Source organism: Podarcis erhardii (assembly GCF_964252035.2).
Source record: "Podarcis erhardii genome assembly, chromosome: 15".
NCBI classification, from domain to species: domain Eukaryota; kingdom Metazoa; phylum Chordata; class Lepidosauria; order Squamata; family Lacertidae; genus Podarcis; species Podarcis erhardii.
In genome coordinates this window covers 14,430,080-14,447,865 of record NC_138505.1, presented here as the reverse complement: position 1 = coordinate 14,447,865, position 17,786 = coordinate 14,430,080, and the positions used below count along the sequence as shown (strand labels likewise).

The window sequence follows — 17,786 nt, the reverse complement described above, 5'->3', positions numbered from 1 at the left end:
GGTATATTATTATTATTATTATTATTATTATTATTATTATTATTATTATTATGTGCCTCTTTGGCTCAGCATCCAGGGCAGGGGAGCTGCCTGCTCTGTCCTAAATCCAGCTGGGATTGGTGCCAGGGGCAAGTGAATGCACCATGGTGACTATGGCATGAAGAGGGGCATCTTCCTCACCCCTAGCCTATTATACCTATTAGGAAGACTTAAAAGCACTTGGAGAGAATAGTAATGCGTCGCATTAAGGAGTTATTGTGGCAGGGAGTTCCATAGGTCCTGAAGTATTAAAACAATGAAAGAATTGCAAATATCTAAACTTGTATTTATAAAAAAATGGGACTGGGAGAACCATTTTCCTACAAGAAGTTGCAGCAGGGTGACCTGTTTCCCTAGAGGTTTCGGGGGGGGGGGGAGAGGGCTCACTGAGGGGCTTCTTGCCCAACAACATCCCCACCGCACCCCAAAAAAACTGTGAACTGGCATTGCCTGGGATATCCTTACATATGGTGGAACTTTCGCAGCCATTGGCAGGGAACCAAAATGATGCTTTCATTGAACCACACACGCAGAGCACCTGCCTCCAAGAGCCGGGCCTTGTTCTCAGATGTTGCTGTTTATTTTCCATCTCGCCCTCCCCTCCCCTCCGCCAGCCCCCTGCCCTCCCCAGCTCAGTCGAGCGGCCCCTGGAAGATGAGGCGGACAAACCCCTGCTGGCCTGTCAGCCAGGTGCCACAGAAGGGGCAGGCTGCGTGGAAGGCGTGGGTGCCGTGGGGCAGGGGTATCTGCGCCCAGTACTGCACAGTCTTGGCCGAGCAAACGTGGCCGCAGGGGCAGAAGGCATGGGTGGGGCGCCCGGCGTCCAGGTACAGCCCCGCCTCGCAGCCCAGCCAGAGAGGCACGTAGGGCCCCGAGCGGCGGCACATGGGGCACTCACGCTCCAGCCCCCCTTTCTCCTTGCGGAAGCCCCAGTTGTGGAAGCCGTGGACGTGGCCACAGTTGACGTAGACCCAGGGCTGCTTCTTCTCCACCACGCCCCGCTGCGCCAGGCTGGGGAATGCCAGCGTGCTGAAGCCCACTGGGCACTGGGGGCGAGCGGCGTTAATCTCCTGGCGCAGGGCCTCCAGCTGCTGCAGGGTTGGGGTGCGCAGGAGTCCCTCCGAGGTCCGCCACAGCAGGGTGGCCCCGCACAGGTCAATGAGCGAACCATCCTGGAGCACGTTGGACTCGGACTCCACCTGGCCGTGGGGGGAGAGAGAGAGATGTCAGAAGAGCCACTGAGGTCCAGCTCCGAGGGCCTTCACTGCGAGAAGCGAAGTTACAGGGAACTAAGCAGAGGGCCTTCTCGGTAGTGGCACCCACCCTGTGGAATGCCCTCCCACCAGATGTCAGAGAAAAACAACTATCTGACTTTAAGAAGACATCTGAAAGCAACCCTGTTTAGGGAAGTTTTTGAAGTTTGATCTTTTATTGTGTTTTTAGTATCCTGTTGGGAGCCGCCCAGAGTGGCTGGGGAAACCCAGCCAGATGGGCAGGGTATAAATAATAAATTATAATATTATTATTATTATTTGCGATGGAAGGGGATGGACAGAAGATGAAAGCATACCCTCCAACATTTCTCCGATGAAAAAAGGGACGTCCTAAGGAAGAGCGGGACATTCCTGGATCAAATCAGAAACCAGGATGGCTTCTGTAAATCCGGGACTGTCCCTGGAAAAGAGGGGCTGTGAAAGGCCCAGTATGAGGGGCAGAGTAGAGAGGATCTCCAGGGGGTGGGAGGCTGGGGGAAGAGGGTGAAGCTCCCAGATGAGAGCTGGGAGACTTGACTCTTCTATGTGTGGAATAAGGGTTAAGATATAATTGTGGTACAGAGCCTTGTGTTTATTTTCTCTTTCTCTTCTCTTTCTTCTTCCTTAGTTTCTCCCTTTGCTTATTCTTGCTTCTTTCCTTTTTATCTTATTTAGATTATTTTGACTTTTCAGAGGGGCCCTGAAGCAGCTTTAGTCTACATTGCTTTAAAAAATTGGGTCTAGTAGACCCAATTTCATCATTTGATGATGCATCCTGCACATATATAACATTTCCCTAATTTTCACCCCCCCCCATAACTCAAAAACTATGTCATATTATTTTTTTATTCACACCAGCGACTTTGACATGTGAGATAATTCACTACAACAATTTTAATCAAAATCTGAGATATAGGAGTTAAATATTTCAAAAAATTGTGGCAATCTGTCATGGAACAACCCCACTGTAGATGATAACAGCAGTTTGCTGGACCTCGTTGCTGGTTATGAAGGGGCCCCCATAACAGATCAAGCGTCAGGGCCCCAAAAATGTAGGTCTGGCGCTGTTTCCTACCCCTTCCCGAAGATACCAAGGAATGAAGCTGGGACCTTCTGTGTGCAGAGCAGATGTTCTGACCCTGAGCTATGGCCCTTCCCCTTAAAAAATAATGAATAGATCCAGTCCTCAAGGTTCTGAATAAAGGACTGATTTAAATAGGAGAATAGGAAGCTGCTTTTGGGGTTTCAGACAGGGTGTCTCCCCATCCTTCCTGGAGATGCCAGGGATTGAACTTGGGGCCTTCTGCACGCCGGCAGGTGCTCTGCCACTGAGCCACAGGTCCTCAGTAGGGCAAGAGCCTCTCCTAGGTCCTGCAGGACGCCTTGCCTGGGCTTCCTCTCCCCACGTACCAGCTTTCCCCGCTGCTGCGCTGAGCGACTGTCCCGCAAGGCATACACATTCCCGCACACGGAGATCTCGCGCCATACACCCGGCGTGGAGTCCTCGCTGAAGCCACCGTTGGGGTGCATCACCAGCACCCCGTTTGTCGTCAGCCCGTCCATCAGTCCGTCAGGAGTCCTCCACTTGGCTGCCCTCTCCTGCCAATGAACCCAGAGACTGGCATCACAGCACCGCTTGGGCAGGGGGGATGTGGGGGCAAGACTTGTCCTAGGGGCCTTTGAACATGGAAACAGGATTGCCCTGCAGAGTCCTAACCAATTCCAGCCAGGCTTATTCAAAGCACAGTCTCTCTCATCAACAATCCCCTGCCTCCCGCCGGTTGCAGTCTGTTTCCTGGCCCAATTCAAAGTGCTGGTTTCACCTCTTCCCACACATACCTACCCCTGACTGGCAATCATTATCATAGAATCCTAGAAATGTAGAGTTGGAAGGGACCCTGAGGATCATCTCATCCAACTCCCTGCAGTGCAGGACTATGTAGCTGTCCCATACGGCGATCAAACCTGCAACCTTGGCATTATCAACACTACGCTCTAACCGACTGAGCTATCATGCCCCCTCAAGGGAGCTCCGCCCGGCATTGACACCATATTCTTTCCCAGCTCCAGGCTAAAATGTGTTTGTTCGCCCAGCCATTTTAGATTAAGGTTATTTTTGTCTGGTTGAATGCTTTTATTTCTCTTCACTTGGCGGTGTATTTGGTTGTGCTTTGGAACGCATTTGCCCTTGGAAATTATTTGTTTAGGCCGCATTCCCAACCGTGTCTACTCAGAGGCTGTCCTACTGAATTGAATGAGCCTTGCTTATTCACTGCAGGGGTGGGGAACCATTTTAAGTGGGCGGGCTGCGCTCACTCGTGGGCAGCCTGCCAGCCGTCACATGCCAGGGGAGGGCAGAGCAAGAGACAAAAGTGGTCAGAGAAACAGACGTAAATCTTTACTTTTGTATGGTAGGCTACATTCCAGACACACACACACAACCAGAAGTTTCTGCAACCTCTTCATCCAGGCAAGAAAGAGGCATGACTACAGTTCAAGGAAAGTGAGAGGTGTGGTCGGGGAAGGGGATGTTGCCTCAGGAAGGTTCCAAGGACCAAAGAAAGAGATCTGGAGGGCCAGAGGCATGAGCAATCCCTACACTGAGGATCTGGAAGCAGCTCACATCAATAAAGACAGAGAGAGAGACATAAAGGTGTGTGGGGAGAGAGGCTACATCAGACTTAAAAACTAAAAAGATGACGCACAAGGAAAGGAGAGGAGAAGGAAAAAGCAGAGAAAGATCACTTTCTCAAGGCCAGGAAAAAAGTGGACAACTAAGAGGGCATTTATATCCAGCTCAGGCCAGACAGGTCTCTTTGAATATCATTTAGAAATCCATTTTGGGGGACAAAGGGTGGTCTAATGCCATTAGAGGCCCTTCTCTGTGTGCCCCCTCACAGGCTGCAATAAGGCAGGAGGCCTCAAGGGGAAATGGCAAGCAGATGCACTGCAGGGAGTCGCTTACAGAGCAACTGCCTCCTGCTGGCTGGTGCAAGTGAGCCAACTTATGTGCCAGGCAGAAATGGCACCAACTGAGATGTCCCCGTCCACCATCATGTTGTGGGAAACTGCACCAAAGTGAATATTTGCGTATCACACAGGTGTGCTGTCCTCCTTTGGAAGCCAAAGACTTTTCCATTCCACCACACGTACGCAAAGACACACACAGTCGTGCTGGTGACTCACTCACTCCAAGGAAAATGTTGCGGGAGGCATCAAAGCCAGCAGCGTAAATGCGTGCTGTGTACGGAGGGTTCCTCTCGCAGATGACACGGCAGGCAAAGCGAGAGATGGTGCTCTGAGCCGACTGACCATCGATGGCTGAGTTGGCCCCTGGGGTCGTGTCCGTCACCACAAAATCAATCATGCTCTCTGTGGAGCGGCCAATCTGGGAAGAAAGGAGGCAGAGAGAGTTCAGAAAGGCAAAAAAAGTGTGCTGGTGTTTGCTTCGCGAACACATCCATTGTTCACTTGTGATTTTGCCATCTCGGTTTCAGGAAAATAGCATTTTCTCCTGTCAAAAAATCCTGAAATATCACAAACGGATGCAGAGAAGTCAGGAAGGCCTTACATTGATGAGAGGGACCCTTTTTAATGTCCCATCTCCAGAAGATGTTTTGTCAGTCTGCATCAGGAACGTGGAACCTGTGGCTTTCCAGATGTTCTTGGACACCAACTCCCAGCATGGCCAACAGTGAGGGATGCTGGGAGTTGGAGTCCAACATCCATTGGAGAGTCACAGGTCCCTCATCCTTGGTCTAGGTAACAATCAGATATCTGTATTAATTTCCTTGCGCTCTCAATAATAGCTTTGGTTCACATTTGTTCATGAAGTAACTAGCCAGCACAGGAACAAAACATCCTGGCCACACCTGAGGCTTGAAGAAATGCATTTCCAAATGAGTTGAAAACTATTTCAGTGGTATTGTCATGACTCCAGAATCCAGCAGTGATCCAGCCACAGATGGAGGCTGTGGAGGCGCCAGCAAGGGGAGCTGGACACACCTCAGGGCTCTGATTCAGCTGCTGGAGACTGCTGGGCCTCAGACGGGGGCCTCCAGAAGGACTTCCTGTACCACCAGAGGCCAGAGTCAGGACTCACATTGGTGCCATCGCCTAAGCACTGCTGCCTTCTTCCTAGCATCCTGCGCAAGATCAGAACACAACAGGTATTTCAGCTAAATGACAAAGGGAAAAGTGGTGCCAAGGCTGCCACCATCTCTGGAATCTCCAGAGCCTCACTGAAGCAGATATTAAAACAACAATCTGATGCAATATCCACAGGGCATGAAATCATAGCCATCATCGGTGGTAGGCACCGCTGGGCACCTGCCAAGGCTCATGCAGGTTTTCAGCAGGAAATTATGGGGCATGTGTTGCTTGGAAATTACTCAGTACATCCACTCTGAAACATTTGGAGGTTCAAACAGTATTGAAAGTGTCATTGTGTATAACCATCATGAGTTCAAATCATCATAGATGCACAATAAAAAGTATATGTGGCACAAAAAAACCCTCATACACCAGACATCTGTTGAAGGCACAGGCACCTAGTCACCCAAAGAGGATGGCATTCCTGTTTCTGCTGCCAGAGTCATAGGTACCTGGAACATGTCGGTCTCGGAGTCATGAGTATACTCAACGATCACAGAGTGGCTTCGGGAAAGTGTGTATGAGATGCTGTGCTGGCCTTTGTTACTCAGTGCCTGTTGGGCAGAAGAAATAAAATAAACAGCTGTGGGACCCATCTAAAGCTCCTCTCCAGAGCTAAACTCATCACCTCAATCCCAGCACCGAGCCTCTGAGATTCCCTGTTCCCTTTCTAATGATACCTGATCAAAGAGCAAGAGGCTTGTATCCCATTCCTAAAGCCCAGCTGCACAGAGGAAGACAGGAAGTTGCCTTATACTGAGTCAGATCATTTACCTAACTGGATTGTTATCGTTCACACTGACTGGCAGAACCTGTCCAGGGTTTCAAACAGGGTCATTCCCCAGCCCTACCTGGCGATGTCAGGGATTGAACCAGGGACCTTCTGCATACAAAGCAGATGCTCTGCCACTGAGCTCCAGCCCTGCCTCTAAAAAGAAAGTAAGATTCCAGTCCTCATGAATCCGAATAAAGAACTGATTTAAATAGAGACAATAAGAAGCTTCTTTATAACCAAGTCAGGTCACTGGTCCATCTAAGCCAATTTGTCTATAATGACCAGCAGCAGCTCTCTGGAGTTTCAGATGAGAGTCAAGACAGCTTTGTCTCTATTTCCTTATTGTAGGGTTGTCATATTCCCAAAAGTGAAAAGTTGTTGAGCCATACGTCTGGGTTTCCCCAGACATTTTGCTGATTCGGCAAACATCTGCATGGACGCCATTTTGACAGACTGATTCCTGGACGTATGGCAGCCCTACGTATTGGGACAGAAATGCATTTTACACATGCTTAGAGTCATAAATCTTTTCCAGGACTAGATTCTGGCATAAAAAAAATAGCAGGGAGCTGCCCTATTACAAATAAGACCCTTGGTCCATCTATCTTGGCCATGCCCACAATGATTGACAGTGGCTCTCCAGAGCCTTCCTAGTCCTACTTGGAGGATGTCAGAGACTGTATCTGAGACTTTCAGCATGCCAGGCATGTGCTCTATCACCACACATTGGTCCTTGCACAAAATTGCCCCCCATTGAAGCCCAGAGTGGTCTGATGAGCAGAAGAGTATTCCTGGTGGCTAGGAAGGGGCTTTGGACTCACCTTGGATACAAGCGGTGTAGAGATGTGGTGGATGACATCTGGTTTAACCCCATTGGGTTTCGGCCTCTTGAACAGGGCCAATCGGCTGCGACGGCGGCCCTTGTCACCATTGGGCAAGGAGCCATTGTACCTGTGTTGGGAGAGGCCAATGGATCTGTTTGTTTGTCTGTACTTGGTACAGAGTAAAATAGAGCATCACATCAATTCAACTTGATGAGAGTTCAGGATTTCAAATATCTAGTGCTCTTTAAAATATATCTATTTTTGAGGCCCACCTTTGTGAAAAGGCTGCTTTCAAGTCTAGTGGACAAACACAACCGCAGGCACTTCCAGATGATCTGTTTACTGAGCATTCATACTGATTCACTTGCAGGGAGACTGGACTTCTTGTCTTAGCTATTTGATGAGCATTCATTGTTATTTTTTTCCATAGAGATTAGATGAAGTTGCATCAAAGCAAGGGTTATCCCACCCTTTTTCATGTTTTCCCATCATTTTCCTATTGGCAAAAGGTTTGATCTTCTGGGGAAGTGATTGCGTTGTGCAAGACTTCCCATCGTTCCACGACCTGAATTTGCCCATATGTGATCGAATCCCACATGAATATAGCAACAGTTTGGAAGTGTCAAGTATTAATCTGCACACCCACTCACACCCCCCCCCCCATTTCTTTTTGCAGCCTGTGTTTTGTTAAAAATCCTAAATCCACTTCCCAAGCAGTCTCTGCAACAGAGAGATATCTTGAACCCCTGATTCATAAAGAACAGGCCCTGGTGAAGGGTTGTTGGGTGGCGTTTTGGGTCCTTGAGAAATGCCCTTTTGTTGTTTGCAAAGCTTTGCAAATGCCTCCACTGTCAGAGGCAGTATAGTTTTGGATGCCCGTTGTGGGGAGACAGCTCTTATACTCAGATCTGACTTTTGGGTTTCGCAAAGGCCACTATGAGTATAGGATGATGGACTATGAAGGGCCTTTGGCCTGATCCAGCCGTCAGGCTCTTCTTATGTTCCTAAGCCAGCAAAACCATTATCTTTATGGGGTCTCCAATGAGTTGCAATTGGCTTGGTTAGATGCTTGCTATGCAGGCCTGGTTATAACAGGGTCTCTGAACCCCTTCTAAAAGAGACATGATCGAGGTTCAAGCCTGCCTGGGAGACAAATTATCTGATCTGAAGGTCATCACCCACTAACCTTGGAAGTACATGGCTATTTTTACTCAGTGGTGAGAGAAACGTACTCTGTACATGCTCAGGCTTCCTGCTCATCAGCTTCTTTTTATTTCATGTTCCAGAGCTGAGCACTAAAAAAATGTGTCCAGGTCTGCATGGGGGACTGCTGGCAGAAAGGGTCCCCTTCACTTACCCCAACACGATCAGCTCCCCGTACTTCACTGGCTCCTTGGTCAACAGGATACTGTCCCCTGGAGAGGGATAAATGCGGCTGCTTTTGGGGCAAGCTCGCCGGAGATCTAGTGACTGGGAGCTCACTGCTTCAGGGCTTCCTTCTAACACCATCCTGTAAGCACAGAGAAGGCAGGTCAATGATTCTTCAACATCAGCTTTGTTGGACTGGTCATGTTGTTCGGATGCCTGATTATCATCTCCCAAAGCAACTACTCTATTCTGAACTTAAAAATGGAAAGTGTAATGCTGGTGGTCAACAAAAGACTCTCTAAAGGGAAATCTAAAAAAAAGTAGTATAAACACCAACAATTGGGAAACACCGGCTTGCGAGCGCTTCAAATGGAGATCAGCCTTTACCAAAGGTGTCATGGAATTTGAAGACGCTCAAACTCAGGACAAAAGGGAGAAATGCACGTTTGGCAAACCCACACAGTGATCAACTCCCGCCTGGAAACCTATGTCCCCACTGTGGAAGGATGTGTGGATCCAGAATTGGCCTTCACAGTCACTTACGGACTCACTGTTAAGACCGTTTTCATGGAAGACAATCTTACTCAGCTACGAGTGATTGCCAAAGAAGAATGCCACACATTTAAAGCACTCTCATTTCACTGGATGGCTTCCCGAAGAATCCCGGGAACTGTCATGTGTTCAAGGGTGCTGGGGGTTGTAGCTCTGTGAGGGGGTCTCCTAAGAAGTTTCAGAACCCTTAACAAACTACTGTTCCCATGATTCTTTGGGGTGGGGAGCCATGATTGTCAAAGTGTTGTGAGAGTGCTTCTTCTCACTTCAGCCGTATGAATATGGTTGTTAAGAATAATTTTTTAAAAATCATTTACGAGTCGCTTGCTATGAAACATATCGAGGCAGTTTAACAATGAAACATTAACAATATAGATATATTTCACAACTAGAACAAGTTCACGTATAAAAACAATGCCAAATTGAATGCAGTTACAGACTGGGATTAAAAAAAATCTCCACTTAAAAGACAAGTTGGGAAAAGGAAGGTCTTCCATAGGCCCCCAAAAGGCAACAGAGAAGTCCCTGTCTGATATGTAATGGGAGGGAGGAGGAGGAGGAGTAATAAAAAGCACAATCAATGCATTGCATGATCCTTATCAGAGAACAAAAGGAAAGATCCATTGCAACCCTGTTGTACCTCATGTACATAGATTCATTAAAAATAGTGGATATTATTTTGACTTAGGTCCATTCAGGTCTATGGGTCTACTCTGAATATTATTTAGCTAGAGACAACCCAATGCAGGCCTGGTTGTGCCTGAAGGCCCATCTTGCTTGAGGGGAGGAAGTACTGAAGGAGGCAGTTTGAGGGCCTGCCACCCTCCAGCTCCCATAGCAGCCCCTCTCTCCCCCCCCCCCAAATGTCACCACAGGAGCTTCTGCAGAAGAAACTTGCCCTAAGGGGAGGGGAGAAGAAGCAGTAGCAGTTTTTTCTAAGCAACCAAGTTGTCTTTTCCATTCTATTGCAATTTCTTCTTTAAAAAATAAATAAATGCTTCTAGTTGTAATAATCTTACGTAAAAGATTTGTGAGATCTGCTCAAAAAGTTGTACGTAAATATTGTAAGTAAAATAAAATACTCAGAAGTAAATCCCATGGAGTTCAAGGGGCCTTACTCTGTGGTAAATGTGTTTAGGACTTCAGCTTCATTTATAGTAGGAGGGCATGGATTATAGCCTCCCTCCTGTAGGGAGGAGTAAGGCACTCTACACATGCTCAGATGCCCATTAGGACCGCATCCCATATTCATACTGCATCTTGCCCTTGCATTGTCATAGCAACGCCCGCTTGACGGCTCCCCATCAGTTGCCGTGGGTGGCACTCCCTGACCTCTATGGTTTGGGGTCCGGTGTTCAAAGGAGCCATATGGTAAACACCTCTAGCATCTCCAGGTTTCTAAGGTGACAGTCCTGACCCTTAGCAGCAGCAACCCCCCCCAAAGTTGCCATGGTGATAGCCCTAAACTACCTCCGCACTGTTACCACAGCAGCATTTCAGATATTTTATGCCTCCCTGTTGCCATGGCAACACTCTCGGCTCCATCCTGGTCCCTGCTGCTGGAGGAACCCACTTGTGGTTCACTGAAATCCTGTAGCTGCCTCCTTCCCGCACCCTCGATCCTGTTGATTCCCTGCTCGTGGGGCTAGTTCACACATGCACACACATAATGCCCCAACACACACACACACACACACACACACACACACACACGGAAAGATATGCCTACACAAAAATGGGTCTTCTTTAACAACCACCACAACAAACCAAACAAATTTGAGCTGGGCCTCACCTAGGCCTTGCAGTGTGGAATGGGTTGCATCCCACTAAGGCCCCATCTCCACAATACAGCTGAAGCATCATCATACTGCTTTAAACAAAGAATTATGGGAACTGTAGTTCATTAAGAGTTGTTAGCAAGCCCGCTATTCCCCTTACAGAACTATATTTCACAGAATGGTTTAGCAACAAATTCTTCCCCAAGAACTCTGAAAACCATAGCTCCTTGTGGAGGATAGGGATCCAACTCTTAGCACCCTTAAGAAACTACAGTTCCCAGGATTCTTTGGGGGGAAAGCCTTGGCTGTCAAAGGGGGTATGTATAGCACAGGTGCCCCCCCCCCGAGTCCTACGCAGAGTAGACCCGCTGGAATTACTGGGCCTAGCTGTGTCCATTAATCTTAATGGGTCTGCAGGTCTAACGGGATAAAATCCTATATTCTTTTTAATACCAGGATGTAGCACAGATATATAAACTGGAGGGTATGTCTTAAGTGCGTCTCCGCATATTTTTCATTAAAACAAGTTTTAGTTAATGATTTAAGTACTGTACTGCAAAGAAACACATTAATATCTCATTGTATGAAGGTAATTGGTTTACTTATTTAGTGGCCAACCTGCATGTTGCCAACCACCCAATACAGTATATAAATTATAGTTAAGGGGTGAAGATGGCCTTAGTCTTATCTGTTTAGATACAGAGATGTTAAGTCAGACATTCTAACCAATTTGTAAACTGCCCTGGGTGCAATCTCTTAATCAAACTCCCCACAAACAGACATGGTCTCAAAAACATTACTCAGATACATCCAGGAAGGTAGTACCAGCTTTGATTCTGGAACTCAGGCAAGACTGTAAATAATTACATTTTGTACAAACATCCATCACGTGATACCCTGTAGAACTAAAAAAGAATAAACCCAGAATCCAGCAATATCCACTGCTCAGAAGGTTACACAAATAATCTGAATTATGAGATTATACACTGATTCCCACCCCCGCCCCCCCAGCCATTTTTTCCACCCTCTCTAGGCTAGGAAGCAGCATTTCTGGAGGCTGTAGGAGGTGGAGGTGCTAAGCCTCTATAGAGAACTGTATTGTCAATAACTATGGAGCCAAGGACTCTGGGTGTGTAGAGCAGAGTGTGAGGGGGAGAATTAAATCTTGAAGAACGGTTGTGTGTCAGGATCCCTGGGGCAAATTCAGAGACACAGAGGAAACTTAGTGGGACAGGGTTTCCAGAGATGCCTGGCCAGTGAACATTTTTGAAAAGCTCTTTGTATGTGCAAAACTGAAGGGCAAACAGAAATTGAAAAGAGGATTTGTAGATCAAGGAATGTAGAGATTTATGCATCTTGAGGTCATGCAGGATGGGTATGTGTAACTAAAGCCCTCAAAGGGGAAGTCTCTGTGAACCTTTGCATGTGCAGGGTCTCTTTCTACTGAACCTGTCCACCTCTCAGATTAAGAGGCAAGAGTTCCAGGTCACACAAGGTGCAAGTACATGCATCTTCTGGAAAGCTTTGAGACATAGGGTTTTCTTCCCCCTTAAGCACAGAAAGGGGAGGTTTTCTGCTTAAGGGGGGCGGAGGGTCTGCTACACCAGGATATTCTAGAGCAGTGGTTCTGGTAAGAGTGGGTATGTAGATGAAAATCTGTAGGATCTAAGCTGTGCATTGGGAGAATGGATCAAGTTCTTCCTGTTTAGAGGGGCATAGCTGTTGTTGTGTTTTTTAAAAAAAATACTTAGAAAGATTTATAAACCACTTACTCAAATAGGCCTCTAAACAGGATACATAATAAAACTGTAGATAAAAACACAGCTAAAATTTAAAAACCTATTAAAAAGGAAATATATATAAAATAATTATCATTAAAACATCAGTGCAACAAATATAGGGAACTAATGTCCAATGGAGTTGTGCACAAACACGGGGGCTCTCAGGGTTTCTAAGGAACTGGAATGGGGTTTAATGTCAAATGTGGTGAGTGAGAAAGGAGAGGGCCGCATCCTGCTTTATTGGGAAGTTAGGAAGGTTGCATTTTAAGAGATGATGTACATAACTTGAAGGGGGTGGGCATGTGTTTAATATGTTTAGGAGAAGTAGAAAGAGTTGGGATGTCCATGATGGTACCCCAGTATACCTGCCCCCACTAAGGAGCAGGCCGTAGCTCAGTGGTAGAGCAACTGCTTTGCTTGCCAAGGTCCCATATTCAATCCCTGGCATCTCCAGGTAGGGCTGGAGATATCTGAAATCCTGGAAAGCCCCTGCCAGTCAGTGTCTGCAATACTGACCATCTAGCTCAGTATAAGACAGCTTCTGGAAACAGCAAGAGTGCTGGAAGAGTGTATAGGGTGCTGTGTGACTGTGTAGGAGAGGGGACAATCCTGATTTATTGGGGTACCATGGGGATGCATTTGCAGAAAGAATTCACAAGGGAAAGGATCCAGAGGCTGTTTGACAGGATATTATCGATGGTGCTAGAGAAGCAGGGAAAAGAGCCTGATTTTGCTCCTCAAGAGTTGCCTGATAGCCTCTGCCTTTGGACAGAGGGATCTGGGCTAGGGACTGAAGTTGTTGGAAATGTATATTGTTGGGGTGGCTGTCTCTTTCACCCATGAAAACCAGATATTGAGCATGCATTCTTGGGGATGCAGGGTAGGTGGGCAGTGCCAGGCATAGTGCAATAAGGAAGGACCACGGAAAAATGGGACACATTTTGCAAAGGGACAGTGGCCCTTTGCACTCGCTCGTTCTCCATACACACACACACACACACACACACAAACACAAACACACAAACGTGTGTGTGTGTGTGTGTGTGTGTGTGTCCCCGTCCCATGCAATGCTGGTTAGCAAAAGGTAAACACAGACAAATGTGTACGCATCTTAACGAAGGTGCTGGTTTGGGGGCAGAGAACAGGAATCAGAGGACACCCAAACAGATTTGGGACAGGAAGGTAAAGAATTCAGGAACACCTGGGCATACTGAATTAGGGGACATGGGAATCAAAGGACACCCATAAGACATTCAGAGGCAGCCCAAGAGATCTGAGGAGGGAGTGTGTGTGTGTTTATATTAGGGTTAGGAATTAATAGGGGCCCAGACAGATGGTGCTGCTGGGGGAGGTTAAGAATAAAAGGGTGCATATTAACAAAAGAAAACCAGACAAGTGCCAGGGCTTAAATATGTTATATAAAGACGAGACCTTTTTAAGAGACACTATTAAGAGACATCTAACCAGATTTGAGAGGGATGGAGCTAGGCAATGAATTAGGGGACATAAAAATTCAGGGTCACCATATCAAATTGGGGGTAGGTGGGTTAGGAATTAGGGGGGGGCATGAGAATCGAAAGGCAGCCGAGCCGATCTGCGGATGAGCCTAGGAATGATGGGGATGGGGGGGGGGGCTGCAGACAGACAGAAAGCGAAGAACTGCAGAAAGTAAAAGTGGGGTGGGGGAGATCTGTGGGAGGCATCCCTCCCTCCCTCCTTTCCCCTCCTCCCTGCCCTCCCCCCGCCGCTCCTTTCCCCCATGCAACACCACCCCCTCCCCGCAGCCTCCTCCGCCTCCCTCCCTCCCTCCCCCCTACCCCAACCCGCCAGGCACCACCGTCAGGGTTGGGGGTCTCTCCGGCTCACCCCTCTGCGCGTCCCCCCCGCTCCCCTGCGGCGGGTCCTTGCTCAGCAACCACCGCCTGCGCAGGATGGATAGCCCTGCATTGCCGAAGGAGGAAGAAGAAGAAGGAGGGAGGAGGAGGGAGGAGGAGGCGGCGGCTCTGCTTTGGCGGCGGCGGCGGCGGCGGCTGCTCCGGCGCCGGGCGGGATCACAGGCTCAGCTGTCGCGTCCCCGGCACCCCGCCGCACACACCGCAAGTCTGCAACGCACACAACGCCGCCCCCCCCCCCCCGCAACCCTTTGCAAGGACCAGAGAAGGGGGATCCTCCTCCCCAAGCCCTCTCGTCTCTCCCTTTTCCCCACCCAGGGGCAGCCCTTGCCTCGCGCCCCCGCCTCTCCCTGCAACCTGCCCACCAGCTGCATCACAAAAGCAAAGCGGGTGTGTGGACGGGAGGGGGGGAGCGTTTGTTTATTGCTTTGCAGGTGTGCAAAGAGGCTAGAAGAGAGGGAGGTGGGAGGGTGCCATCGTGGGTGTGTTGGGGGCGGCGGCGGCGGGGGGGGGGTGCCGAGAGGGGTGCAAGAGCCGAGGGTCCCTCGCTCGGGGAAGGGGAGAGGAGAGGGAAGTGCAACAGATAGTTACGGAATGCATTCTTGTGTTTTCCGATTGCAAACCGCTGTGTGATTCTCGGATGAAGGGCAGCATAGAAAATAATAATAATAATAATAATAATAATAATAATAATAATAATAATAATAATAATAATAATAATAATATAGGGGAAGTCTCCTTTCGATGGAAATCAAGGCAAGAGCACCAGTAGCAGAGCCCAAACTGGAAAATGTTGTGCTTTAAAAGGATTGCAATGCAGTACAGGCTAACAATAAACATATAGTATAATTTTATTAATAACAATGCTAATTTTGTTGTTTTACTTCCTTTGGTAGCAGCTTGGGAAAGTAGGAAAGTGTCTTAAACTGAGTCAGGCCCACTGGCCCATCTAGCTCAGAAATGTCTGCACTGGCTAGCAGTGGCTTTCCTGGGTTCAGGCAGCCACTACCTGGGGATAGCAGGACTGGAACACGGGACCTTGTGCATGCAAGTTTCTTGTTCTGCCCCTGATCTACAGCCCTTTCCCCAAAAGAGAGGCACGGGCGGAAGGTGCTAGGATATTAGTAGCTGCAGTGGCTTCCAGTCTGTTTCCATGTCCTATTTAAAGCACTGTTCAGGAAAACAGGAGCAGAGATAAGAAGCTGCCTGACAGCGAGTCAGGACATTGGTTCATCTAGCTCAGTGCAATCTATACTGACTGTCAACGGTTCTAGAGGGGTTTTGTTTGAGGGATATTTCTATGCTAAGGTTGAACCTGCCCTCAGCTAGCCCTCACCTGCCTGTCTTTTTGACTTACAGCCAGTCCAGTGAGTGGCATTTGCTCCCTCCTCCTTGGCCTCAGTGTTGCCTTGGGAGAAGGGCACTGGGAGGAGACAGGAACTGGGTGGCCCAGCCTGCCATTGGCTCTGGCGCCACCTGCTGTTGGGCTCCTTTTCTTCCGCCCTACCAGTCCCAGGGGGCACCAGCCACCCCTGCAGCTTGGGCAAGGCACCCTTGGTGGGCCCACTGTTCCTCCTCCTCCAAGACATCGCTTCCTGCTCACTTCTGTTTCTGGGCCCAATCCATCCAGCCATCCAGCGGGAGAGCAGAAGGCAGGTGCTGCTATCTTGTCTCTCTTGGGTGGAAAGGGCATAGCTCAGTGGTTAGAGCATCTTTTTCCCATGCAGAAGGTTCTAGGTTCAATCGTTGGCATCTTTAGGTAGGGCTGGGGGAAGCTTCCTCTCTGAAACTCTGGAGAGTAGCTGCCAGTCAGTGTAAACATTACTACATGAGATGGCCTTTTGGTCTGGCTAGGTATAAGGCAGTTTCCTCTGTTCCTTGTGCAGGTCCTTCTTAAGACTCTGCAAGATCCAGAGGTAATATGTACATTTGAAGTCCCCCCTCCCGGCACTACAATGTGATCCTCTGCCTGAAAAAAACAACCCTAAATATGCATATGATCCTCTCTATTTGCCAGCGGAAGCGGAATGTTAAGATTCCATCTCTTTAAAAAGTATACGCACAGAGTGTGTGCTGCTACAATACACCTCGTAATTATGGCTTGTGTCACGTGCAGATTTGTGCCTTCTTTAGCAGGTGGAGTGGACCGCCCCAAAATAAGCTATACATGGAATGAAATGTGTGACAGACAAGATGAGCCCAGGAGAAGCTTCTCCTGTAATTGTACTTCCATACTAGAAAATGCTTAACCTGTTGAATGTCTGCCTGCTGCACAGTTGTTAAAGGTACAAGAACCCTGCTTTCCTTCAATGCCCAATCCTAAACCAAAGTCTAGGTGCCATTCCTGTGCCCACATACTGTGGGGATGTTAAGGAAGGTAGAAGATATATTGTTTTGATATTATCCCTTCTCACTCATGCTAGTGAGTAAACAGCAGAGCACATTCCCTTTGCAGCTTATTGGAAGCAAGCTGATGATTTCTTAAAATCCTTTAATTAAACAATCCTGTCTGACTTGTCGAGTCTGGATTGTTCCTGGTAAGTTTCCCCTTTATTTCCTTCTTAAAATAATAATAGCACAACACAGTCTTCTTTAAAAGTAAGAATAGTGTTTTACTCACATTCAGTTCACAGCAGTAATTTGAAGGCAGGATTTATCTTGCGGTTAAAATGAAAAGAAGTCTGAGCTACATTTCAGACTTTGTGGGCTCCATCCTATGTGAAGCTTGAGCCATGCGCTGGCTAAAAGCCAGGACAGCAAGAATCCAAGAGTAAGGGAGTAAGAGTAAGGGAGTAAGAGTCCAAGAGAGAAATGGGGGTTGCGTGGCCAGCCCTTTTATGTGGTCAGCTAGGGTCACGCCCATCTACCTGGTCACACACAGGGGGAGGAAGTTCCAGAGCAGGTATGGCAGGAAGTCCTCCCTGTCTGGAGCCACATCCCCGTGTGTCCATTCTAGGCAACAGGAAAATGTTATACTTGACTGCTCTAGTAATACATCCCACATACCCCTTCTCAGGCAATGCAACTGAAATATACTCAGAGTCGCAAAGTGATTTCATGCTCTTTATTCAGCTCATAGTGGTGAGGAGGAATGGAAGTCCCCTCAAAGTATCTGCTTTATATACATTATTTACACAATGGGCTGCACGTGATTGGCTAATTCCGGACTTCTCCTGTAGGCCAATCAGGTTGTGGATTCACTTCTATCTGGAGCTGGATTGGGTGGCTCCTGCCGACCAATCAGACTGCTGCATTTTGGATCCTATTATTCTAGGACCAATCAGACTGCTGCAGTTTGGATCCTATTCAAGTCAGTACATAACAGCAACATACAATTATATACATAAATTTTATTCAACAACCCAGAGTCCC

General features: G+C 48.0%; 1 protein-coding gene across 6 annotated transcripts; it reads right to left on the bottom strand.

Annotated features, from left to right (window-relative positions):
- Window positions 1–304: 304 nt before the first annotated feature.
- Window positions 305–17,665, bottom strand: PELI3 (pellino E3 ubiquitin protein ligase family member 3). Of its 6 annotated transcripts, none has more exons than XM_081842966.1 (7): window positions 17,035–17,665; window positions 8,401–8,553; window positions 7,041–7,170; window positions 5,897–5,998; window positions 4,483–4,680; window positions 2,703–2,891; window positions 305–1,238 (listed from the first exon to the last, which is right to left on the bottom strand). In XM_081842966.1, coding segments are annotated over exons 1-7 (1,341 nt in total). In that variant the 5' UTR covers window positions 17,037–17,665; the 3' UTR covers window positions 305–671. The 6 variants fall into 6 exon arrangements, with proteins under 6 accessions (XP_081699092.1, XP_081699091.1, XP_081699093.1 ...); XM_081842965.1 differs by lacking the exon at window positions 17,035–17,665 and adding an exon at window positions 15,424–15,516; XM_081842967.1 differs by lacking the exon at window positions 17,035–17,665 and adding an exon at window positions 14,389–14,726.
- Window positions 17,666–17,786: the final 121 nt, after the last annotated feature.